The 21,870-nt window shown below is 46.8% G+C and overlaps 3 protein-coding genes across 7 annotated transcripts; 2 read left to right on the top strand and 1 right to left on the bottom strand.

The window, feature by feature from the left end:
* Nucleotides 1-6: 6 nt before the first annotated feature.
* On the bottom strand, nucleotides 7-2,313 carry LOC120908575. The gene is made up of 3 exons (XM_040319741.1): nucleotides 1,797-2,313; nucleotides 942-1,619; nucleotides 7-865 (listed from the first exon to the last, which is right to left on the bottom strand). Exons 1-3 carry the CDS (start codon nucleotides 2,118-2,120, stop codon nucleotides 518-520), a joined length of 1,350 nt encoding a protein of 449 aa, XP_040175675.1. The 5' UTR covers nucleotides 2,121-2,313; the 3' UTR covers nucleotides 7-517.
* A 232-nt stretch (nucleotides 2,314-2,545) lies between these two features.
* Nucleotides 2,546-4,919, top strand: LOC120894755 (another transcription unit protein). Its single transcript, XM_040297541.1, has 3 exons — nucleotides 2,546-2,679; nucleotides 2,753-2,879; nucleotides 2,944-4,919. Exons 1-3 carry the CDS (start codon nucleotides 2,649-2,651, stop codon nucleotides 4,820-4,822), a joined length of 2,037 nt encoding a protein of 678 aa, XP_040153475.1. The 5' UTR covers nucleotides 2,546-2,648; the 3' UTR covers nucleotides 4,823-4,919.
* An 86-nt stretch (nucleotides 4,920-5,005) lies between these two features.
* Nucleotides 5,006-21,801, top strand: LOC120894752 (katanin p60 ATPase-containing subunit A1). Of its 5 annotated transcripts, XM_040297538.1 has the most exons (6): nucleotides 9,478-11,119; nucleotides 11,294-11,366; nucleotides 19,157-19,614; nucleotides 19,937-20,867; nucleotides 20,949-21,182; nucleotides 21,265-21,801. In XM_040297538.1, exons 1-6 carry the CDS (start codon nucleotides 10,963-10,965, stop codon nucleotides 21,461-21,463), a joined length of 2,052 nt encoding a protein of 683 aa, XP_040153472.1. In that variant the 5' UTR covers nucleotides 9,478-10,962; the 3' UTR covers nucleotides 21,464-21,801. The 5 variants fall into 5 exon arrangements, with proteins under 5 accessions (XP_040153474.1, XP_040153473.1, XP_040153470.1 ...); XM_040297540.1 differs by lacking the exons at nucleotides 9,478-11,119; nucleotides 11,294-11,366 and adding an exon at nucleotides 5,006-5,417; XM_040297539.1 differs by lacking the exons at nucleotides 9,478-11,119; nucleotides 11,294-11,366 and adding an exon at nucleotides 6,709-7,883.
* The last annotated feature ends 69 nt before the right edge of the window (nucleotides 21,802-21,870 follow it).

Below are 21,870 nucleotides of genomic sequence, written 5' to 3'. Positions count from 1 at the left end.
AAGATCTTAACTTTTCGACGCTAACAACGCACCTTTATTGGCTTCAGTTTCTGTTGTAATTTTACATAAAATCACACATTTTAAGCATAACCATGGCAAAAAAACAGGTTTAAATTGTTTGAATCATTTCAAACGTTTGTTTTGTTTACCTTTGTTTTGTTTTTTTATGACGATCTCTGATCCAACGGTAACACCAAAATCGAAAACCCAAACACCACAAAAAAATCTTTACGCACCAACGGTTTGCGTTTGCTGCCACAAGAAATTGCAACAACATTGGATCGCAAAACAAGCTTAAATTGGTTGACACATTGCCTGTTCATCTACGATCAGCTTACTTGCAATACTGTAATGGAAACAAACCTGAACCGTTTATGACGAGTGGATAAAGATAAAGAGAAACGAGGAACAAAACTCAGGAACGTAAAAAAAACCGAGAAGAAAACACAGGAAACAGGTACTAATCTAGCAAAGATCGTACGAGGCAGCCGCCAAAGACTGCTCCCCCCGGGCTCCTCTATCCACTGGATGCTACAAGCTGTAGCTGTACATTTGGCCGCTCACCGTTGTGCTTTACCGCGTGGAACTGGTCAACGTTCTCGAGTGCAAACTGGAACGATGGCAGCCCGTAGCCGCTGTCATGCTGTTGGCCACTGGCCAACGATTCCCGCCGACTGGTACGATACTTTGGTCCGAGAGCGACAATTGCATCCTGCAGCCCTAGCTCGGCGGCGGCGAGGAAATACTTCTTCGCCATCGAGCGACTCGGACGTAAACCAGCAAAACCGCGCGCATGAAAGACGCCAACGTTGTAGATCGCTTGCGGGTGTCCCTGCTTCGCTGCCAGCTGGTAGCATTCCAAGGCCTACAATCGTCAAAGTACATTGTGGGGTGTATTATAATAAAATAAATTATCCATTGTTAGGAGCATCATTACTCACCATAGCCATGTCCTTCGGGATGCCGTAGCCCTGCTCGTAGCAGATGCCGAGATTGAACGCGGCCCCCGCGTGCTGATGGCTCGTGCCCAGCTTCAGATGGGAAACGGCTGAAGCATACTCGCCCAGCTCCAGATTCCGGCAGCCTAGCTGATACTCAATCTCTCCCAGCACCGAGACCAAGTGTTTGAAAGCCCCTTCGACCGTTTCCGGCTGTTCCACGGGCTTCGTTGGTACGTCCGCCACCGGATCAGTGCTACGCTGCGAGACAAACTCCTCGTGCGGTGCATTAACCGTCGGTTTTGTTTCGTTGTTTACTTGAAAAACGAAACGCTGCACCTCACCCCGATGTCTGTCGGTGTAGTCCACAAAGTCGTGCTCATCGCGAGGGATGAAAGGTGCAAACAGCTGTACCAGAGTGTTCCCCTGCTGCTGCCTTCCCGCCACCGATGATCCATCCGTGATCGATGGATTAGGATACGGTGCTGTAAGGCTTCCGCTGGAGCGCAACCCAAAGTACTGCACCAGTGCCTCGCAATGACGGGCGGAAAGTTTACGCTGCTCAGCCGCCGCATGAAGCAGCTGGGAAGGGGCGCAGCGGGACGGATGATCAAACGGCTGGGTGCGACGATAAAGACAGAGCAGCTGGCTGGTGTACCAGCCACAGATAATGGCACTGGTCTGTGAAAAGAGGAATAAAACGCCAAGCGCAAAAATAACTCAGATAAGCATCTTATCATTAGGTGATTGCGAATTTGTTTACATTTAGATGGGCGCCTTTTTGTTCCCGTTTTGTAGAAGCTTTCCGGGTAGGCTTGCTCCCTATCGCAATGAGTCAGCAGGATGGATCGAACTTACCCATGTTATTGCCCCAAGCCAGGAGTGCTCGAACGGTGTCTGGGGATACTCCTTCCGCCGGGTGCCCTCCCGATCGGACTGGTTCGAACCCGTGCCATACTCCTGCTGCGTCCGATCGCCGAGCTCGTTCGGGCGGGCAACGTAAAGCAAACAGTAGCGCCGACCATTCGCTTCATGTTGCCCCTGTGCTCCTGTACCGTCTTCCGGCGGGTTTTCACCGCAGAACCGCTCTCCTGCACCACAGTTCCAGGTGCGCCGTACCTCTAGTACATGGGCAGTCTTGTCGTACACATCGCGTATACGACGGGAAACATATTTCCACATCGCTTGCCGCGCTCACTGCTGCATCGACGGTAAGTGGTAACCGTGCCGGACCCAAACTGTATGGTAGAGATAAGTTTTGCGGACCGGAAAGTGATGTAAAACTTTGTTGAAAAAGAGACTTGTTGTGGAGCTAGCGGAGAAAAACAAACGCGAAATATGTCTGTTTTCTTTTCTCCCCGTGGTGGCCTTGCGCTTTGACGTTTGTACAGGCTGGCCACACGTGATAACCGGTTGGACATCACGGTGGGACGCATTTTCAAATCGAAAGTATCAGCTAACTTCTTTACAGGGAAATCATTCTAATAAAATCGTGAACTTAATTTAAAACAAGAGATTCTATTTGCTTTAAGTAAAAAATATTTTAAAAAATGTTATAAACTGGCTGCGTACTTTATTTTCCACGTTTGACAGTACCCCTACCGATTCGCGACGCACAGCTGTCAAACACAAACGAAGCGTCCGGAAAAGTTAAGGACGTGCTTGCAAAACAAAGCTAATTCCGCCGTATTTCATTGAGAAAATACAAATATGGGCCACGATACAGAGTCAGATGGGTCAGGTAAGTGAAAGACAAATCCTTAGTGAGCAATTTGTCCGGAAAATTGATTGGTTTGTATCGCCCCTTGCTCTAGGCTCGGAGTCTGGTTCGAGTCGTGGTAGCCCGAGCCGAAGTCGCAGTAACAGCAGAAGCCGGAGTCGAAGCGGAACACCGCAAGTAGCGCCTACACCGGGCTTTTCCCTGGAGCATCATGATTCTCCGTAAGTCTTTCTGCTCAGTGCCTTTTAAAAACACCCATTCCTTACAACTGACCTTTGATTGCAGATCCAACTCGCCCCCTCAGCGTTCACGTTCTGGTACACCGACGCAGAACAGAAGTCGGTCGAATTCGGCCGGTTCACAGCGTTCCCGGTCCGGTTCCGGTGCCCGGTCACGTTCCGGGAGCCGGTCCGCCACACCGGGCAGTGCACAGAAACGGCATAGTCGATCGCGCAGCGGTTCTGGTTCGCCTGCCGGTTCGCACCGGTCTGGTTCCGGTTCGAGACACTCGCGGTCTCGCTCTCGCTCCCGCTCGCAGGGCTCTGGAAGTGGCCGTTCACGCAGCGGCACACCACAAAATCGTTCCGGCAGTGGAACACCAGTCAACAGATCCCGGAGCGGCACGCCCGCATCCGGTTCGCCGGGTTCGCCTTCGCGTAAATCCCGCTCCCGTTCCCGTTCGGCTCGTTCCGGTTCTGCGCGCAGTCGTTCCGGATCGGTACAGTCACCGGTGAACGAAAAGCGAAAGCGTGCGGTGCTCAGCGATTCCGACTCCGATGAGGGTGCAAAAATGGAGGCGAAAAAGAAAAACAAACTCATCGACACAGATTCGGAAGAAGAGGCAGGACCGGTGAAGGATAGTGGTGCGAAGGGCAAGGATGTCACTGCCGATGCACTGTTTGGTGACGCTGATGATATCAGCTCGGACGAGGGCGCCGGGGGAGAGTCCGGCCGGGAGCGGGATGAATTGGACGACCTGGAAGACGAACAGCGCAAGGAGGAACAGTCTAGAAATCGCTCTAGATCACGTAGCCGTAGCCGTAGCAGAAGCCGGGACAGCGATCGCCGGTCATCGGACGAGGAAGGCAATCGGGACCGGCTGGCCCGCTGGGAGGAACCGAAAGAGCCGGAACCGGAACCGGAACCAATCCCCGAGACCCGCATCGATGTGGAGATTCCACGTATCGTGACCGATCTGGGGCGAGACATTCACTTCGTCAAGCTGCCCAACTTCTTGTCCGTGGAGACGCGCCCGTTCGATGTGGACACGTACGAGGATGAAATCGACGAGGAGGAAACGCTCGACGAGGAAGGTCGGCAGCGGTTGAAGCTGAAGGTGGAGAACACAATCCGCTGGAGGAACAATTTCGACCGGCAGGGCAATGCGCTGCGCGAAACGAACGCTCGGTTTGTGAAGTGGTCCGATGGCAGCATGAGTTTGCACCTTGGGTCGGAAATTTTCGACGTGTACAAACAGCCGCTGCAGGGTGACCACAACCATCTGTTCATCCGGCAGGGTACGGGTTTGCAGGGCCAGTCCGTGTTCCGCACCAAGCTTACCTTCCGGCCGCACTCGACCGAATCGTTCACCCATCAGAAGATGCTCATCTCGTTGGCCGATCGGTCGCAGAAAACGTCCGGCATCAAGATCCTCACGCAGGTCGGGTTCGATCCCGACGCGGACCGCAAACAGAACCTCAAGAAGGAGGAGGAAAAGCTGCGTATGGCGATGCGGGCGAAGCAAACCTCTTCCTCGAAGCCGAAGCGAGGCCGGGACTCGGGTGCAGGAATCGCTGGGAATGCGTACCACCACGACGAAGGTTCGGATGACGAGGGCGGCATATCGATTGCCGCTATCAAGAACAAATTCAAGGGTGACAAGGGGAAAGGAAGCGGTGCGAAAGGGAACGCGGGCATCTACTCGTCGGACGAGGAGGGCTCGGACGTGGAGACGGGCCGACGCAAGAAGAACATTGACAAGAAGAAGGCGCTCAAATCGTTGGCCGACTCGGACGACAGTGAGGCCGGGTCAGGTTCGGAGGGTTCGCGCGGAACGCGGTCACGATCCAATTCCGGGTCCGCATCGGGGTCGGGCGATGAAGGGTCGGGTAGCGAGAAGAGTGCCGAGGGTGGAAATCGTTCCGAAGGGGACAGTGACGAGTAGGTATGATAGGGCTTGCTGTACATTTCTATCAAAACTTTAGTAACCATAACTGATACAAAAAAAAGGAAATAAAATTAACATTTAGTTTTACCAGTTATGTTCCTCATCTTTGGTTTTAGGTAATCTTTCCGAAGAAAAGATCCCACTCCTCCAGACGGACAACGTGCATACGACACGCGCGCCATTGCCGTCAGCGTCCGGCTATTGTACTAATGACGCTTTATCGCCATAGCAATCTGTTGATGCACGATAAACATTCTTGCCGCACGCAGCAACCCATGGCACAAACGAATAGAACGAACGAAACGTTAACAACAGTCGTTACTTGCCATCACATGGACAAAGAAGACACTCTGTGGCACAATCGTGTCGTGCGTTCGGAACGGACTGACCGCGAGCATGTGCTTTATTAGGTTTAAACGTGTTTAATTAGTATGTAAAGTGTTTACAAAGTTGATCGAATGATCGTATAGTTTAGAAGAAGAAAAAAAACCCTGTTAAAACGAGAAGAAATGTTGTTCTCATCGATACCTTCACTGCCGCAACTGTTCGAGAATGTGGCCTCGGACCGGGTGCTATTCCGGCGAACTAGAATGTGAGTAGAGTATTTTTTTTTATTTTTGCAGTCTAAATTCAATACTGGGAGAGGGTTTATTGGAGTATTTCATTAGCTTTTTGCGATAAAGGTATAAATTTCCAAAATCATTAACTAACCTACCTCGACTACTTGGTTTCAATGTCAACCCCAAATTGGGACAGGTTAATGTACTGGCAGTAAGTGGGTCAAGTATATTGATAGACAACGATCCGTGCTACGATGAGCTTTTCGATACGGAAGCATCAAAAAGGCACCCCCACAACTTGTACTCCCTTCCGGCGATGTAAATAATGATTGATTAGCATGATTCGTTAATGGTTTCGATTTGTTTGCTAGTTATGGGTTGTGAGACCTCAAAATTGAGTAAAGTTTCTTGACATGCAATACAGCTGTTGTTAAGTTTCTTTTCTGTGTTCTGAGTATGTAAAATGTACCCATTGCGTATTAATGGATCAACTCGTTGTTATTGAGTTTTTCTTTGTTACTTTTATGACTGTTTTCATGGTTTAACATTGCTCAGTTAAGTTCTATCAAACGCTTGTTCATTTATATTACTTTGTTTAATATTGTGAGTTTATTTTATTCCCTCTGTTTATCTCTTCCTCGCATTATCACTTTCTTCATATTTCACTTCTTTTGTTGTTGTTATTTTTACATCTTGAATGGGTTAATAATATTTACTTATAATTCAATTATTGAATCTCAATGTGAAAAGCTACAAAAACATATTTATAAAAAAAACAGAAAATCTTTTTAATGACACTTATGTACAATTTTACACAACTTCAATATAAAGGTATAATTGTATAAAAAGTGAACAACTTACATTTAATAATTATGGAAAAGGTGGTCAACACATTTGGTGTTGACAAAAACAATACCATTAAATGAGTTGATTTTTTTGGTCATTTGCATGCACGTACCGTACCCAACATTGAATTTATTTAATACGTTGCTGGAATTTGACAACATCTTAATCAAATGAAAATTTTAACCAACTTTACAAGACAATGCATACCTTTTTTATATCCTAAAGTGTTCAAATATTGTTCTTCATTTTAATAGCTAGTACAGGCTAAATGCTTTTAAATGCACCTTCTCCAGTTCGTTGGTAAATATTTAAAATGCCGTCATAGACTTTCCGATCCCCATTGGCTCCATTGACCGATGAAACATGCAACACTGCCTAGAGTGCATGTCCTGCAACTCCTGCACTCGATGGTGGTCAGTTTGTCTAAGACTTGCCATAGACATAAAATCATACTCACACATACATGCGAATATATTGCACCCTGCGTCAGCCGATGCCGCGGACCATCCCTTTAAACGGGAACTAACTGACCGTCAGTCAGTCGGCTGCCGGTGCTTGAAATCTGCGCATGTCCTTGCATTCAGTCAAGTGTCAATGTGCTCACCGTCGTCCACAAAGTTGGGAGGCACGTCCATGCGAAGATGCAAAGATTGGGTTATCTTCCGGCTTGTGCCCTTTCTACGCATCACAAGTGTTTGACTGTTGGTTAAAGACGATCCATAGTTAGCAATCCCCCGGTATTTTTGGGCGGAGATTTTCATCGAACCGTATATATCAACCGCTTCCGGTGCTCAGAGTGTGTGTTGTGTCGGTATTAGTCGCTCTGCTACGCTTGCTTCCACTTTACTCGCATTATTTGCATACATTCTGCACCATTATTTGTGGTTCCGTGAGCCGTGACCGCTAATTCAATGAGAAAATGAATCGTGGGCGATAAAGGCTTCTTGCTGCTTGCGTCGTCTAACGCTTTAATTGAGTCGAACGCACAATCTGCTGCTGCTCCATACCGTGTTGTGATGCTGGATGCTGAGCTAGTGGGTGAACAAAAACCACAAAGAATGTGTGTTTGCTCTAGTGAATGTGAGGAATTGATGTGACAAAGAGCGCCGATTCCTTTTGCTTCCTTGACAATGTTTAGAGTTGTTAGTTGTGATACAGTAGCGTAAAGCTCACCATACGTGGATGAAAAGGCTGATGCAGTTGTGCAGAATGTGTGTGTCTTAAGTGGTGTAATAAGAAAAGCCTCATACTATACGCGCGAAAAGCAATTTTTGCACCGCACCAATACTCCTCTGGAATCGATTTTTACGATCCAGTCCAGGCACGAACGGCACCCACTGCTGCCAGGCGGATGTGTACTACTTCCTCTACTTCCCCAAACCTAAACATTAGTGCCAAAGCCCGCTATCCCAGTATCGTCATACCACCACCCACCGCCACGCGTATCCTTTTGGTACTATTTTTGGGTGCGCATTTGTTGTGCTTCGCTCTGTGTGTGTGTGAGTGGTGTTTGTTTGGCTGTGTGGTGGTCTGCCAAGGATGCGACGAGACGAAACGTACAGACGGATCACGCGGGAGAAGGTGGTGGTGCGAGGAAACACCACCATCCGGACGCTGGATTCAACAGTTTCCTTTCTGCCAATCGTGGAATCGTGAGTATTGAGTTTAGGGAAGGGTGAGTGGGTGGTACCGCCTCTTGGGAAATGTCTAAAAATGGGAATTATTTATTAAATGGGAATGGTTCCCCATACGGAGGCTCGTAATGCTGGAAGGAATTTCAACCAGTAAAACATACTTTTTCACATTATTTTTTTCACTAAGCAATAGAAGATATTCTTCACAACTGTATGAAAAAATCATGCTTGCACGTGTTAAATGATTGAAGCGGTAGAAATAGTTGGATAAGTAGTATGTTTCAATGATTGATCAGGGGCTGTTTAGATTGAATTAAGAAAATAAAGATTAATTTTCCCCTCGAATATAGAATGTAATAATTGAATTTTGTCTCTTTCATCTATAAGGGACAACTACAAAATCAACTTTGGGTAAATTGTACTGATTTGACACATAGATCCCGACGATCAATGTAAACTCTACCTCGATAATGCAAATGAAAACTTTTGAATAAAAATCAAAAGAACTTGGTTATGTACTAAAATAAACCAAAATCATCATTTGCTTTCAAAATTCCCCACATTCTGAGGTATTTTGAGTAAAAAAGTGTAAATTTCTCAAGTTCCTTTGTTGAAATCAAGATACAGTTTTCTGTTATTCTTTTTCTTTAAAATGCAAATATGAGAAAAGAAAAGGCTCAAAACTACCTCCCACGGCGCTGTTAACGACTTTGTTGGGTTGCCCTTAGCACAGGACAGACATGTAAATAGGATCGAGTCTGTACGAGGCTTGAACTTGAACGCAGGACGGAAATATTTGCTGGCTTGACACGACTTGACGACTGTATCACGAGACCTGCTAATCCTATTTTTAGTAACATATGATTAAGTCAACCATTTATTGAGCTATTCAGATCGTTGAATACATTAACACAACTGACGGTGATTTTGTTTGGGGTTTATTGTTCTCATATCGGGACTATCATCTTTAAGCGTAAGTAAACGAGCTGCTCAGAAGTAGATGGCTCTGCCTTGGCCACTTAAGTTGTTACTATTTTACATAGCTTTATTATTAGACCTAGAGGTGGATAGGTATTCCCTGGGAAAGGAAATCCATGAGTGATCAGTCTAATAGATTTGTTTGTATTAATTTTCCACCTTGGGTCTTATATAGGTACCATGAGTCGACTAGCCTTGGTAACTGTAAACCCCTTACTGGTTGCTTAGGTTTTCACTTATATACTTTTCACTGTATTATGTAGCAAAATTGTGAATAACTTCTTTGAAAAAGTTATATAGTCAAATGTAGGACAAGGACTCATAATCTTTGATTAACATTGTTGCTGTGTTGCATACTTTTATCCTTGGTGATTTAACACGTACTATTGATAAAATTAGCATATATTCGATCTCGTTCCCTCATCTTTTCTTTATCTTATCATTGCGTACAATCATTAAAAAAAACAACACATCCTTACATTTAAATATTATAATTAGTTTGTATTCTGTACGGTGCTTTCGTGCTGCGCAAGGGCCACAAACCACAACTGCCCTACTATTCCCACACCCACTGCTGACCCGCTTTAGTCAAGCGAAAAGTGCGTCACGGTTTGCACGACAAACAAATGGCCAAACAATTGCATGAACCAAAATCCCGCATTTCACCTCTTAACCGTATTAACTCATCCCACAATCACAACCACCACCACCACCGCAGCGAGTCCCAAGTAACACGTTCGCTCCACATTGCTTCCACCGTGCTCATTCTTGATTGGAGACGGCCAAGGGGTCCACTTAAAAGTAGTCCCTGGCCGGTACACCGCCCAATCGATAACAACGTTACTGCTCCTCCACCAGCAGGGAATCGGTTTGCGAGACTTCAAGCGACACAGCGCCAAGTTTTGTTTGCCTTCTTTTGTCGCAGAACGCGTGTCTTGAATCTCCATCAGCTATAAAGCTGGGGGTAACACATTCACACGAACGAAGTCCTCGGGGAGAATTGGCGCGGTCCTAGCCCCGAGGTGGTAGTGGAGGTCTTGGAATGTTTTAACTGCACGCACAATGGCGCCCGACGGGGGTGTTTTTCGCTCGTGAGTTTGTGTTTAAGATGGCGCTAGAATAGCCAGTAAATAGAGTGGTAGGTATGGGGTCACAGTCATACAAGAGCAGGTAGCGTTCGTACATACCCGATAGAATTCATTAGGCCGTTGGGTGTTTGCGTAGGGACGCAAACGGTAACAGTAGAGGTGCCTTTGCTGACCAAAGTGGCGTTTCTTCTCCGTTCTAAAAAAGCTTCGCCTAACGCGTCTGTGGACCTATGAGCCTTGGTGGTGTTTCTTGTAGTGTTCTATTCGTGAACACGCGACTTCATCTAAGCTCTAGGACCATGGGGTGGAAAAAAGGAGGCCCCGTTTCAATCCTCGAGAGGTTCTTTTGCCTACAATTCTTCCCATTTCCTACCGGCACGAACGCCAAGAAGTAAATAATAGCTCGGACGTCGGTCGTCCAGCTGCTTATTCATGTCCGTTTGCGTGTCACCCGAGTCACACTCACACACAGCTACACATTTCGTCCTGAATTCGAGGGCGGAGGAACGTGGGACGGGGAGGACAGGTGAGGCAATGATTGACTTCACACGTTTGCTCCCTTTGCTATGTGCACCGCTCTCCACCGGCCAGGGGAGAGCAGTGGTCAAGCCGTAAAGGTGGAGAAGGACCGGAGGTGGTCGAATTGGTCGTTTGCGGTCAAGCTGGGTCCTCACCAGCGCCGAACGTCCACAGTCCAGCAAGGCTCAGTTGCTGTTTGGTCGTGGTCGGGTTCGGTCGCAGTCGCGGTTAACCACCACCGCATCTCACTCCAATGGCACTGTGTGAGTGAGCCTCTAATAGTGGGTTGTGCTAGAGGCGCTAGTGTCCTTTTAGCTGGAACAACATTCAGTGGCTTATGGTAGCAGGGTGATTGATTCGAGTGAATGTAACGTGGGGCAAATCGCCTCCGATTAAGCTTTGTGAAAGTGATTTTTTAAAGGTTACAGTGAAGAAAGACGGCCGAAGTAAGCAGGGGTTAAGGGAGGGGGGACCGTTTGGTGGGTTTGTTTCGAAAGTTCCGCGTTCCCTGGATGCTGGTACAGTACGGTGGTGCAACCGGAACACGCAGCCACGGGGTCAGCAGCACCAGCAGTGCGATGAACGAGTACCATCACGGCGGTTACCATCCGTCGCACGGGTACGCACCGCAGCCGTACGAACCGCCGACCCACGGGCACGTCGGCACCGGTAATAATCTGCTCGAGGCGGCACTTGGCGGCCGCCAAGGTCCGACCGGCGGCAGCACAGGTAGCACTGTTCCACACCACAACCCTTCTAACGCAAGCACGTACAAAATGTCTCGTACCGTTTCCAACTCGCACCCGGCCCTGGAACGGTCCGACGTACATGTGGAATACGAAGTCGCCGTCCCGATCCACAGCATCGAGTCGATCCGGCACACGCCGTACCATTCGCTATGGAATCTGCACGAGTGGTAAGCTATGGGGTGTAGTGTTGGGTTCGTTCAGATGATGGGAGACGCGCGGTTAGATGATGGGAGATTGCAGCTGTGCTAAGCAAACCTATGGCTAGTGTCTTTAGTGTCTTTGGCACTCATTAGAGGAAGGAGCATAGTGAAGATATTTTTTCTTGGAGATGCTATGAAGTCTATTAGAGGTGATCTTTGAAGATATGCCAACTTGACTTTGACATAGAGTAGCTCAGATTCGAAGGAAGAGTTTAAGGTATTATTGACACAAGGTGATGCATCGAAAGTATAGTTCGCAGACACAAGTTGAACTTTGATACTTGTACATTACTGAACTTGTGCTTAAACGATTTTTAAATATTTTTTGTATCAGTTTTCCAATACAAAAATGTGCTTCTTACTTTATCTGTCAGCGCACTATTCAACATTAAACATTACTATAAACTAATTAACTACTTACTTTCGATTGTGATTGCATTCTCCATAAAATTATTATCTTTAAATATATTTTATAATGTTTTTCGAATTTGAATAGTTTGGAGCAAAACAACCGAATATTTCGGCTTATTGTTAAATAAATCCCCAAAATTTCATTTTTACATTCACACTGTTACCTCTATTAACACTTTTGAAAGGACGATTTGAACTCCACTTTTGTTCGATCCATCTCCATCGGACATTATTTTCGGCGTTCACCTTCAGCACTTTAACTCGAATGGTTTTCCCTCTCTTTTTGCTCTTTTTCCCCTCTCTCTCTCTTTCTCTCTGGTCTGTGATCAAATCGATAAAAATGTAATTGACCGTTGGCGGCAGCACCGCGTTTTCAGCACCGAACGCGGTTTGCGTTAACCAATTTGCCCTGCCGGCGCCCCCAGGCAAACGCTGGCCTGCCTGCTTGCCTGCCATGTGTAGGAATTTGTATATAAACCGTCAACACTTGGCCACTTCATGCTAATCTTAGTACAGGGTCCCTGGGCCTACGGTGGTACCCTATGGTCAAAATGAACATGTGTGTGTGTGTGTGTGTGTGTGTTTCTGTGCCTCGGTAGGTTGCAGGAAGGTCTGTGTTGGTTGCAGGGAAAAGTGTTGCACGGCACAGGACCTCCGAACGACTGAAAGTGACCGTGTATGTGAGCGAGAGCGTGTTCGGAAGCCGAGTAAATAAGTACCATGCCCCACACACATACACACTCAAAAAACGGTGGAGTCACTGTCCGCACCGGTGGGTCCGATGGAGCTCCGAAAGGTTTGATGAACCCACGGCGGGCTGACCAGTAGGAAAATCCCATTCCTTTCAGTGGAGTCGTTTTCTTTTCGAACAATGGTCCAAGAAGTTGCTTCTGCGTCATGCAACTTTCTTGAAGGGGCCCTTTTTAGTCTCCAAAGCATTAAAATGGTGGATATCTATTGTCATGTTTGGTAACAATCACTCTTCTAACCAATGCGCCTAAATTGTTGACCTAATTTTTTTATTAACCCACCCTTAATTCCAATTTGCTACGTTCCCGTACACGGTGACTATAAAATTAAATTCGCATTGAAATGTACTGCTTACCCCTTTTGAAGTACGTAATTCTTTTCCGTTTCCTCACCCAGTTGCAAAACCCTGGGGGGGGGGGGGGGTTTGTAAATTTAAACTCCAACTCAGAGGCAAACAAGGAGAGAGAGAGAGAGAAAGAGGCTACTCGTGGTTGTATAGTTGAAGAAATTTGTCTTCCTGCCGGTTCGGTGATTTCCGGCAGGAAGTCATTGTCCCAGTTGGGCCCGCGCGTATGTGTTGGTACCCGCGAGCCGGGACCCTCAGCCATTACATAAACGTACCAACAGCGCCCCACTGGACGAATACACTTCCGTAGTACGGGAAGCCACCTGGTCGTCAGCCATCCGGTAAATAATTGATCAACGCAAACATCGGGAGTAATGGGTCTGGGGGATGGGAGAGATTGAGGCTGAAAAATTAAACTTCCCAACCCAGTGGTAAACATACATGCAGGGTCGTTGAACTGCTTCTACGTTCCAAAGGGGGTGTGAAAGCTGGGACAGAATTCTTGTTGAATCTATCCAGTTACAGCAGTGCAACAGTGCGCGATGATGGGGTACAATCTGTCACCACCTGCTGTAAAATGGTACGTTCGATGCAGCTTGCTTTTCCAGGCATGCCATCAGACGAACGGTTCTGTGTATGAGGAATTTCAATTCCACTGCACACGCCAGAGACGATAGCAATCTGAACCACCGTAATTGATATAAATCACTCTTTCAGTGACCGGAAATTGTCATACTACAAGTGTCGTACGTTGCGGATCAGTGCGACCATCGGTATATCATGATAGTCCGGCCAGAGTTCGTTCAACTTTGATCAGGATGGAAATGCGATAGAAAGCAAATATACGGTCTGCGCATAAAATGGCCAAAGGATACCGATCTAGCTGTGCTAGACTTCATATTACGGAGAGAAATATGTTGTTATTTTTGTTTCATGTAATTGAATCAATCTCCAACTCGCTGTGTGTGTGTGTGTGTGCTCCAAGCCTTATTTACTAATACTATATACTACCAGGCAGTGAAAGTCACAGACACACCGTGAGGGGAACCTAAGGGACCCAATTTTCCCAAGATATTCGGGCAAAGTTTTCCAAAAAACTATTCCCACGCGGGAACACTAACCTATTCGGTCAGCTATCACAACTAACGAAGGTCACCAATTACTGGTCCGGTGCGCTCTGGGAATTCTTTGGAATGATGACTATCCGGTCCGGTTCTTGGAGAACCATTTCTCCGTTCTCCGTTACCTCGTTGTGTGGTAGTTTAGGACAACATTAAATCAAATCGACCGTGAAAAATGATACCACACGGGGCAGGATCGTTCGCTACGATGATGAGTAGACTCCGGAAATGGGTGACATTGAAGGGGAGAAGGGGGGATGAGTTGCGTAAAATGTGGCACAACGGGAGTTGAAGATCCTTCAAGGCTATTTCGTCGTAAAAAGTGCCACTGTTTGTCGCAGCGTGTCAATGAAATATCGAGCCCAATTCTACATCACATGCTGTGCGATGGAATGAGGCTCCTTGAAATTGGGCTCGAAATATTCTAATCGGAAACAAGTTTTTTGTTGTTGTTAGTTTAATAACGGTGCGTGTCGAAGGTTACTTTATCAGGGCGTCCATCGCCCTCTCTCAGTACAGATTGCCAGGTTTTGGTCCCATCAAACATCCCTTACCTTGACATCGTTCGGCGAGGAAATTGGTCGTTTCTCGGTTTCATCACAAGAACTCGTCGGGGGTTGGGCGAGGTTTAACGGTAATTATATTTCCACCTATCATCATCTCCGGAACCGATATGTGTAGGGGGGGGGGGTTGTCTGAGTCAGCCACGCGCATACAACTGTGGCTGCACGCAAACGGCACCGTGACCGACAGGGAGACCATGTCGCAAGTACTTTCAAGCAAGTAAGCCGGATCCTTGTACCATTACGCTAGACATGGTCCCGAAATTAACCGGAGCAAGCAACCTGAAACTCGAAGGACACAACAGTCAAGGATAACGGACTTTTCAGTAGCAGGTGCTAGCAGTAGTAGCTGTTGTTCGATTAATCATCCAAAAGAATCTGTCACCATAAAGGTTAAGGATCCGCGCAGCATAACAACGTGCGGAACGAAGCTTTGTTTAAACATTCTACACATTTTCTACGGTCCAGTGGAACACATTTTTCCAAACCGATTTGTTCCACTCATTGACCATGAGTTCCCCAGGTACAACTACCCGACAAAGCGAACCAATCATGTATGCTCGTGAGAGGACCGATCTTTATCGGCCATTCGTTTGACGCACTCGCACGGTGAGTGCTAGTAGCCAAGGTCTTTGAACTGCGGGCATCATTTGTCAGCAGACGGGGGACTCATGGGAGGACACACACATACACACATACATTCAGGACCTTAGTGAACGAATGGCGGACCCTTTGTCAAAATGGCCTGTCCCTGAGGCGCGCAACGTACATGCGGCGTGTTAGTGGGTCAAGCAAGAACCGCTGTATCAACAACCGTCTCGTCTCGGTTTGATATCGCCAAAGGAAGCACAGGTGTATTAATAGGGTGAATGATTATTTACATGCATGGTTTGGTTGTTGTCGCGCCGCGGCCAACCCATAAGGTACATGGAATTGGGTTGCGAGTAGCACGCTGGCAAAGTGTTGTGACATGTTGCCGTGCAGAATGGATTCATATTTCTCAAGAATGTGGTGTGTAGGGCACGATATGTTTAAGGAAATGCAGATCATTATCCTTGCCCGAATGGCCTTGCATTAGTTTTATGATGGTACAGGGGGCAGGGGGGGTCATTTTAAATTTAAATATGTTCCACTGGATTATCAATATGGCCTTGCCGCTTTTGGCTAGGGCGAAACACATTGTTTGTGTGCGTGATTTATGCAATAAAAGATTTATTGGAAAATATTTTACTAATAAGGATAATGAAAATCGTTGTGATTTGTTCTAATTCATATGCAATACTCAATGCTTTTATATGTGTATTCTACTTTTGATGTTTATTATTACGAATAATTGAAACAAATGATATTTTCAATAACAATAGATACTATTTAAAAAGTAAATAAATGATGTACACGAATGGTACCAATTCAATACTGCTTTATTGCAAGTTATTAACAGTTTTGCAGTTTTGCATTAACCAAAATTTGGGTTGCAAATTTCCTAACCATCATGCGTTAATCCAATTGCGTCAGGACGCATACAGATATATTAGCGTTCAGTGGCGGATCTAACGGTGTGCGGACTAGGCGCTCGCCTGGGGCCTCGCCGATTTAGGGGCCCCGTAGATCAGCATTCTATAGTATGGACAGAGTACTAGCGACAAGGGCCCCGGAAGGATGGACGTTGGGGCCCCGAGGCTGGCGAATTATTTGCCCCCCCTCAGCAAAATTTTTAGGACCTGTGACTGATGATCGAAGGGGCCCCCGACGGTATTTCAAGTTTACTGTTCAATCTCACAACACCCAGTTTAGTACCCCCCCCCCCCCCCCCCCCAACGGACATCATTTACCATTTACACGGGGGCCTAAACTCGTCTTACCGCCTAGGGCCTCCGACCATTAATCCGCCACTGTTAGCGTTAGTTAGTATCCAAATAATAATGCTTTGCTGCAGCTGGTTTGTATGACCAAACTTTACCAAGGTTCGCAGGCTACATAGCTTCGCAAATAATGATGTTAAAGGCCTTTTTGATGCTACCTTTGGCTAATCAGAAGGTTTAAATTTCGCTTTGATTCGAAAATACCAAGTCAATCTATCGAATTCATGCAGCCATCTATTATTGTAGTTAGAGTTTATACTTTGAAATCAAATATGTTGTGTGTTGAAAATAGTTAAAATAATAGACTTATTTATTTGCCATTTGCAAACTCATTTCGGGTCACATTACAGGCTCTCGAGAGCCACATGCGGATCGCAGGTTGTAGTTTGGAGAGCTCTGTGTTAGGACAAATACTTTGTATTAAGACATGGAACCATTAATATATGTTAAGCACCACCGGCTTAGAATGAGAGTTTAAGTGTACAATTGGCCCGCTCGTCAAGTTTATAGGGGAAGGTAGGTAAAGACGGACACTGCGGGTAAGATGGACACTTCTCACAAATGCATGAAAAAGGTAATTTTCGAGTAATTCAACAATGTAGAATCCAAACTGAAGGTAAAACAACACATTTGAGAACATTTTTGGCATAATATATATAAAATTGGTTAAATCCACGAGCAAAACAAATTTAAACATCATGTGCACCCTTGTGGATCTAATTTGACTACTGCCGATCTTAAGCTCTACAACTTGTATTGTTTATATTTCCGGAAATTTTATTTCATGAATGGGTTGTCATGATCATTGATGAAAAAACTGGCGAAAGAACGAGGATAAAAGCAATACAAAATATTGTTTGTTGGTGGTTTAAACATTCTGACACCAAAGCGGGAAAGACGGACACCTTGTTGTAGGGAAAGATGGACACCGAATTTATTGATTTTTTTACTTCTTATATATCAATTGGTGATGAATATATTTCTTCAAATACCTTAAATAAGGCTATTCCGGTGCTATAAACCAATCAGCAACTAGAGAAAGTATTGAAATAAGCGATACATGAAACACCGGTCTAAATAGTAGTCATTCGTTATGCTATTACTTGCTCGACGCTGATGAGCTTCACAAAATCCAATATCTTGTCACGACTTGGACAACTTTAAGGAATAAAAAGATGAAGCATTGATATGACATTGTTCAGGAATAGATGAAAAATTCTATGGATTACAAAAATCAAATGTTGAATTTTGACATGGTGGAAAATGGATTAAACTATTAAAAAGTCCCTCATAAATACTGGGGTCGTGGGCTTTTTGCGGAGTAATTTCTAGACTTTTCTAAATTTAAAAGGAAGTTCTAGACTGTTGTTCTATAAGCTGGAGCAACGTCAGCTGTAAGTGCGCGATATTTCAATACATTTTAGATTCTGCATTCTACGATATATTACAAGCGCCGTTTACAATTCCTAAATTCATGGCAGAATGAATCGCCGTTGCAATAGGCCAAGAATTGGTTTATAAACGTACCAGGACGTGGAAAGCGATAGAATTTGTTAAAATACTGTAAAACTCTTCACTTTCTAACATTTTCTACAGGTGTCCATCTTACCCTTCATGGTGTCCATCTTTCCCATATCTGGTGTCCGTCTTACCCGAACATTTCAAAACTGCACGAAAAAAACCATGTTTTTCATTCATGAAAAAAACGCAAAAATCGATGGAAACTTAAAAATTTCAACACATTTTCTGATAAATCATGAGTGCAAGATAATGTATGCACATTTTCATGGTCGTTGCACTTATATATCCCTAGATTTTTACCATTTCCCTTAACGTGTCCGTCTTTACCTACCTTCCCCTAAATACGCTGACACCAGTGAATCTCCGATGTGGTCTCTTTTCTTCCGGAGCATATTTTTATCATTTCAGCAAGAATTGCGTAGTTCTTGGACGCAACATTTACAGTGTTTTATTCCAAATTCGAAAATTCTTGAATGCATCTGTATAACATCTAAATATCATAGTTCTTACACTGATTTTATGATTCGATATGATTAAAGACAGCTCTACCTTAATTTTTACATAAAAGATCGGTAGGTTAAATTCAATAACTAGAACCTAACATGTTGAAGACACTAGTAAAATGCTTAAAAATTTTGTTGATAAACATGTTCAACAAAATTATTCTCTAGAACACTTTTATGTTCTCAAGCCTTATTTTATTGTGAACTGAAAACAAATTGAAAACCAATTTAGCTCTTAAAAAGGTTGTGACTATTAGCCATTTGGTTATGAACGAATAAAACGTATGTCTAATGTCACATATCAGGAAATTGGAGGAAAGACTGTAGAATAATAATTAATATTTAAAAACATATAAAAGAAAAGTTAAAAGGTACAAAACTCGTTCAATATTTCCCCTCCACTGTTGTCCTACTTGCCTTGAAACACTTTGCGGTCCAATTTTCCCAGACCTCCTTTACGCGCAATAATCTGACCTCCTTTTAAAGCCACCTCGTATGCTCTCGTAGCAACTTACTGACCCACATTTTATTACAACTTCCCTCCCTCATCCAAAGATGAACAAAGTTTGGGTTTTTAGGGCCACGATTAGATGTATTCTACATTAGCGCCTTTAAGTAGCTCGCCTAATCTACTGACACGATTTTCCTCTTTTTTCTCTCTCCATTCCGGCACCGGACAGCTCCGCACCGTCCACGTCCGGCTTCCAGCATATGGCCCGCATGATGGACACGCTGATCCTGGACAATTTGGCACCGTTTGCGTTCACGAAAATCACCACCACGCACCGCCCGACGAGGATCAGCGGTGGTGGTGGTGGAACTGGCGGCGGCGGCAGCAGCGGCAGTGGTGGCAGCGGCGGCTCGGGCAGTAATGGCGTGCCCGGCGGTGGTGGTGGCGGAGGCGTTGGGCTGCTCGAGACCCGCAACGGACCGCTGGGCGGCATGGGCCAGGAGGGGATCCTGCGCGGCGGCCCGGGCGGGCTCGGCAGCGGGGGCAGCATGGGCGTCAAGAAGGCAACCAGCACGAGCAACGTCAGCAATCTGATCGGTGCCGGTACGGTCAGCACGTCCACGATTCGGGTGAACCTGCAGAAGAACAAAATACCGACACAAGGTCAGTGCGGTCCGCTACCTGGTGGTGGGTATGAGCTTCCTTTAACACCAATTAGTGGTCAAAGTGGAGCACCGCAAGCGGGAAAGTAGGTCCCTGGGAGGGCGTGAATATGACCCCCCTCATGAAGGGTGGAGGAGTTAATGAGTGCCGACACACTTATGACTCTGTGTATCCTCGTGCTACTTTGGCGCGACCGTCCTACCGAAAAGCGAAAGGACACTAATCGTTAACCTCAATTCCTACCCCAATCTTACGACCGATCCACAGGCCGGTTTTCTTGGTGTCGAATCTGGTGTTGGATTCGCAAAGATTTTCATTTATGTTTCCCTTTTGCTTTGCTTTCCAGAGGTCCACCCGAACCCGCGCCATGCTAGCCTCGCCTCGAACGCAGCATCGCCCCCGACGGCGACCGATTCGCGCTGGATCTCGTCGCTGCGGCGCCGCGATCCGGAGCTGCAACCGACACTGCCCTCGATCAATCACTCTAACCACCACAGTACCTCCTCGCTGACGCAGCAGCACAGCATCGGCTACACCAGCTCCTCCAACACGCCGAACACGGACCGGCGCAGCAGCCGGACGAGCGGCCAGAAGTCGTCCCTGCGCAAGAGCCGCTCGGTCGAGCGCATACGGGCCCGCAAGCTGGCCACCTCGAAGGTGAAGGAGCGGCCGAAAAAGTCCTCCTCCGAGGAGGGGGGCGCGTCCGACGACCAGGAGGTGACCTCGGTGGAGGAAAACTCGCCCCAGCAGCAGCACTCGCCGGTCAAGCGGCTCGAGAAGCAGAAGCTGTTCAGTCCGATCGGGTACGAGCCGCACCTGATCGACACGCTCGAGAAGGACATGCTGCAGAAGAACCCGAACGTCCAGTGGAACGACGTGGCCGGGCTGAACGAGGCGAAGGCGATCCTGCAGGAGGCGGTCGTGCTGCCGGTGATACTGCCCGACTTCTTCCGCGGCATCCGGCGCCCGTGGAAGGGTGTGCTGATGGTGGGCCCGCCCGGCACCGGCAAAACGATGCTGGCCAAGGCGGTCGCGACCGAGTGCGGCACCACGTTCTTCAACGTGTCGTCCAGCACGCTCACGTCCAAGTATCGCGGCGAGAGCGAGAAGCTCGTCCGGCTGCTGTTCGAGATGGCCCGGTTCTACGCGCCGAGCACGATCTTTATCGACGAGATCGATTCACTGTGTGCCTGCCGGGGTAGTGACTCGGAGCATGAGGCTAGCCGGCGCTTCAAGGCGGAGCTGCTCATCCAGATGGATGGGTTGAATGCGGCCAAGTAAGTTCAGTCCACTTTGTAAGCCCAAATCTTAAATGCCATTCCTCCTCTAATGTTGCGGTTTGTCAATGTCTGCTGCAGCGATGATAAGGTGATCATGGTGCTGGCCGCTACCAACCATCCCTGGGACATCGATGAAGCCTTCCGGCGCCGGTTCGAGAAGCGCGTCTACATTGGTCTTCCGAACGACAACACCCGCAAGGCGCTGCTGGAGCTCTGCCTGAAGGGCGTGAACATTTCGCCGGACTTGAACACGGACACCATCACGGAGCAGCTGAACGGGTACACCGGTTCCGACATTGCGAACGTGTGTCGGTACGTATTGACTTGGTAGAAATGGGGGCAGGGACGCACTGCATCACTAATCGGACTCACAATGCTCTGGCACACTTTGCAGCGATGCAGCAATGATGGCGATGCGACGGCACATCAACGGTTTAAGCCCGTCCGAGATCAAGATGATACGGCGGGAGGAGGTCGACCTACCGGTCACGGCGCAGGACTTCCAGGACGCGATGGTCAAGACGCGCAAATCCGTCTCGGCGAACGATGTCGCCCGCTACGAAACGTGGATGGACGAGTACGGATCGTGCTAGTGCTATGTGTAGCAACGGCAAAGGGCCTTAACGTGTTTACGCTACTACGGATCAGGGCGCCGTAGTAGGGTAGACGGCATAAACCTCCAATTCGACCACTCTCTCCCTCGTCTCCAACTAGTGTTTTCTAGCTAAGCAAATTAACGACGGTATCGGTAGAGAAAACGCGTACCTAGTGAAGCACGTGTAATCGGGTATCGAGATCAATCTTTCGTTTCGGTTTTCGGTTACATTATATGTTTCTTTCTAAATCCCAACAGCGTTTGATGTTGTTTTGGTGGATCCGTTTACCCTTCATTACTAATAGCCCAATAAATCGCTCATGTTAATCACTAACACTTGGCAAACGATCTGTGAATTCAATTGAGTGGAAGAGAAGCATCTGAACAACTGTTACCTCTAGACAT

This window comes from Anopheles arabiensis, chromosome 2, assembly GCF_016920715.1.
Source record: "Anopheles arabiensis isolate DONGOLA chromosome 2, AaraD3, whole genome shotgun sequence".
In the NCBI taxonomy this organism is placed as follows: Eukaryota; Metazoa; Arthropoda; class Insecta; order Diptera; family Culicidae; genus Anopheles; species Anopheles arabiensis.
This window is presented reverse-complemented; position numbering and strand designations above follow the sequence as displayed.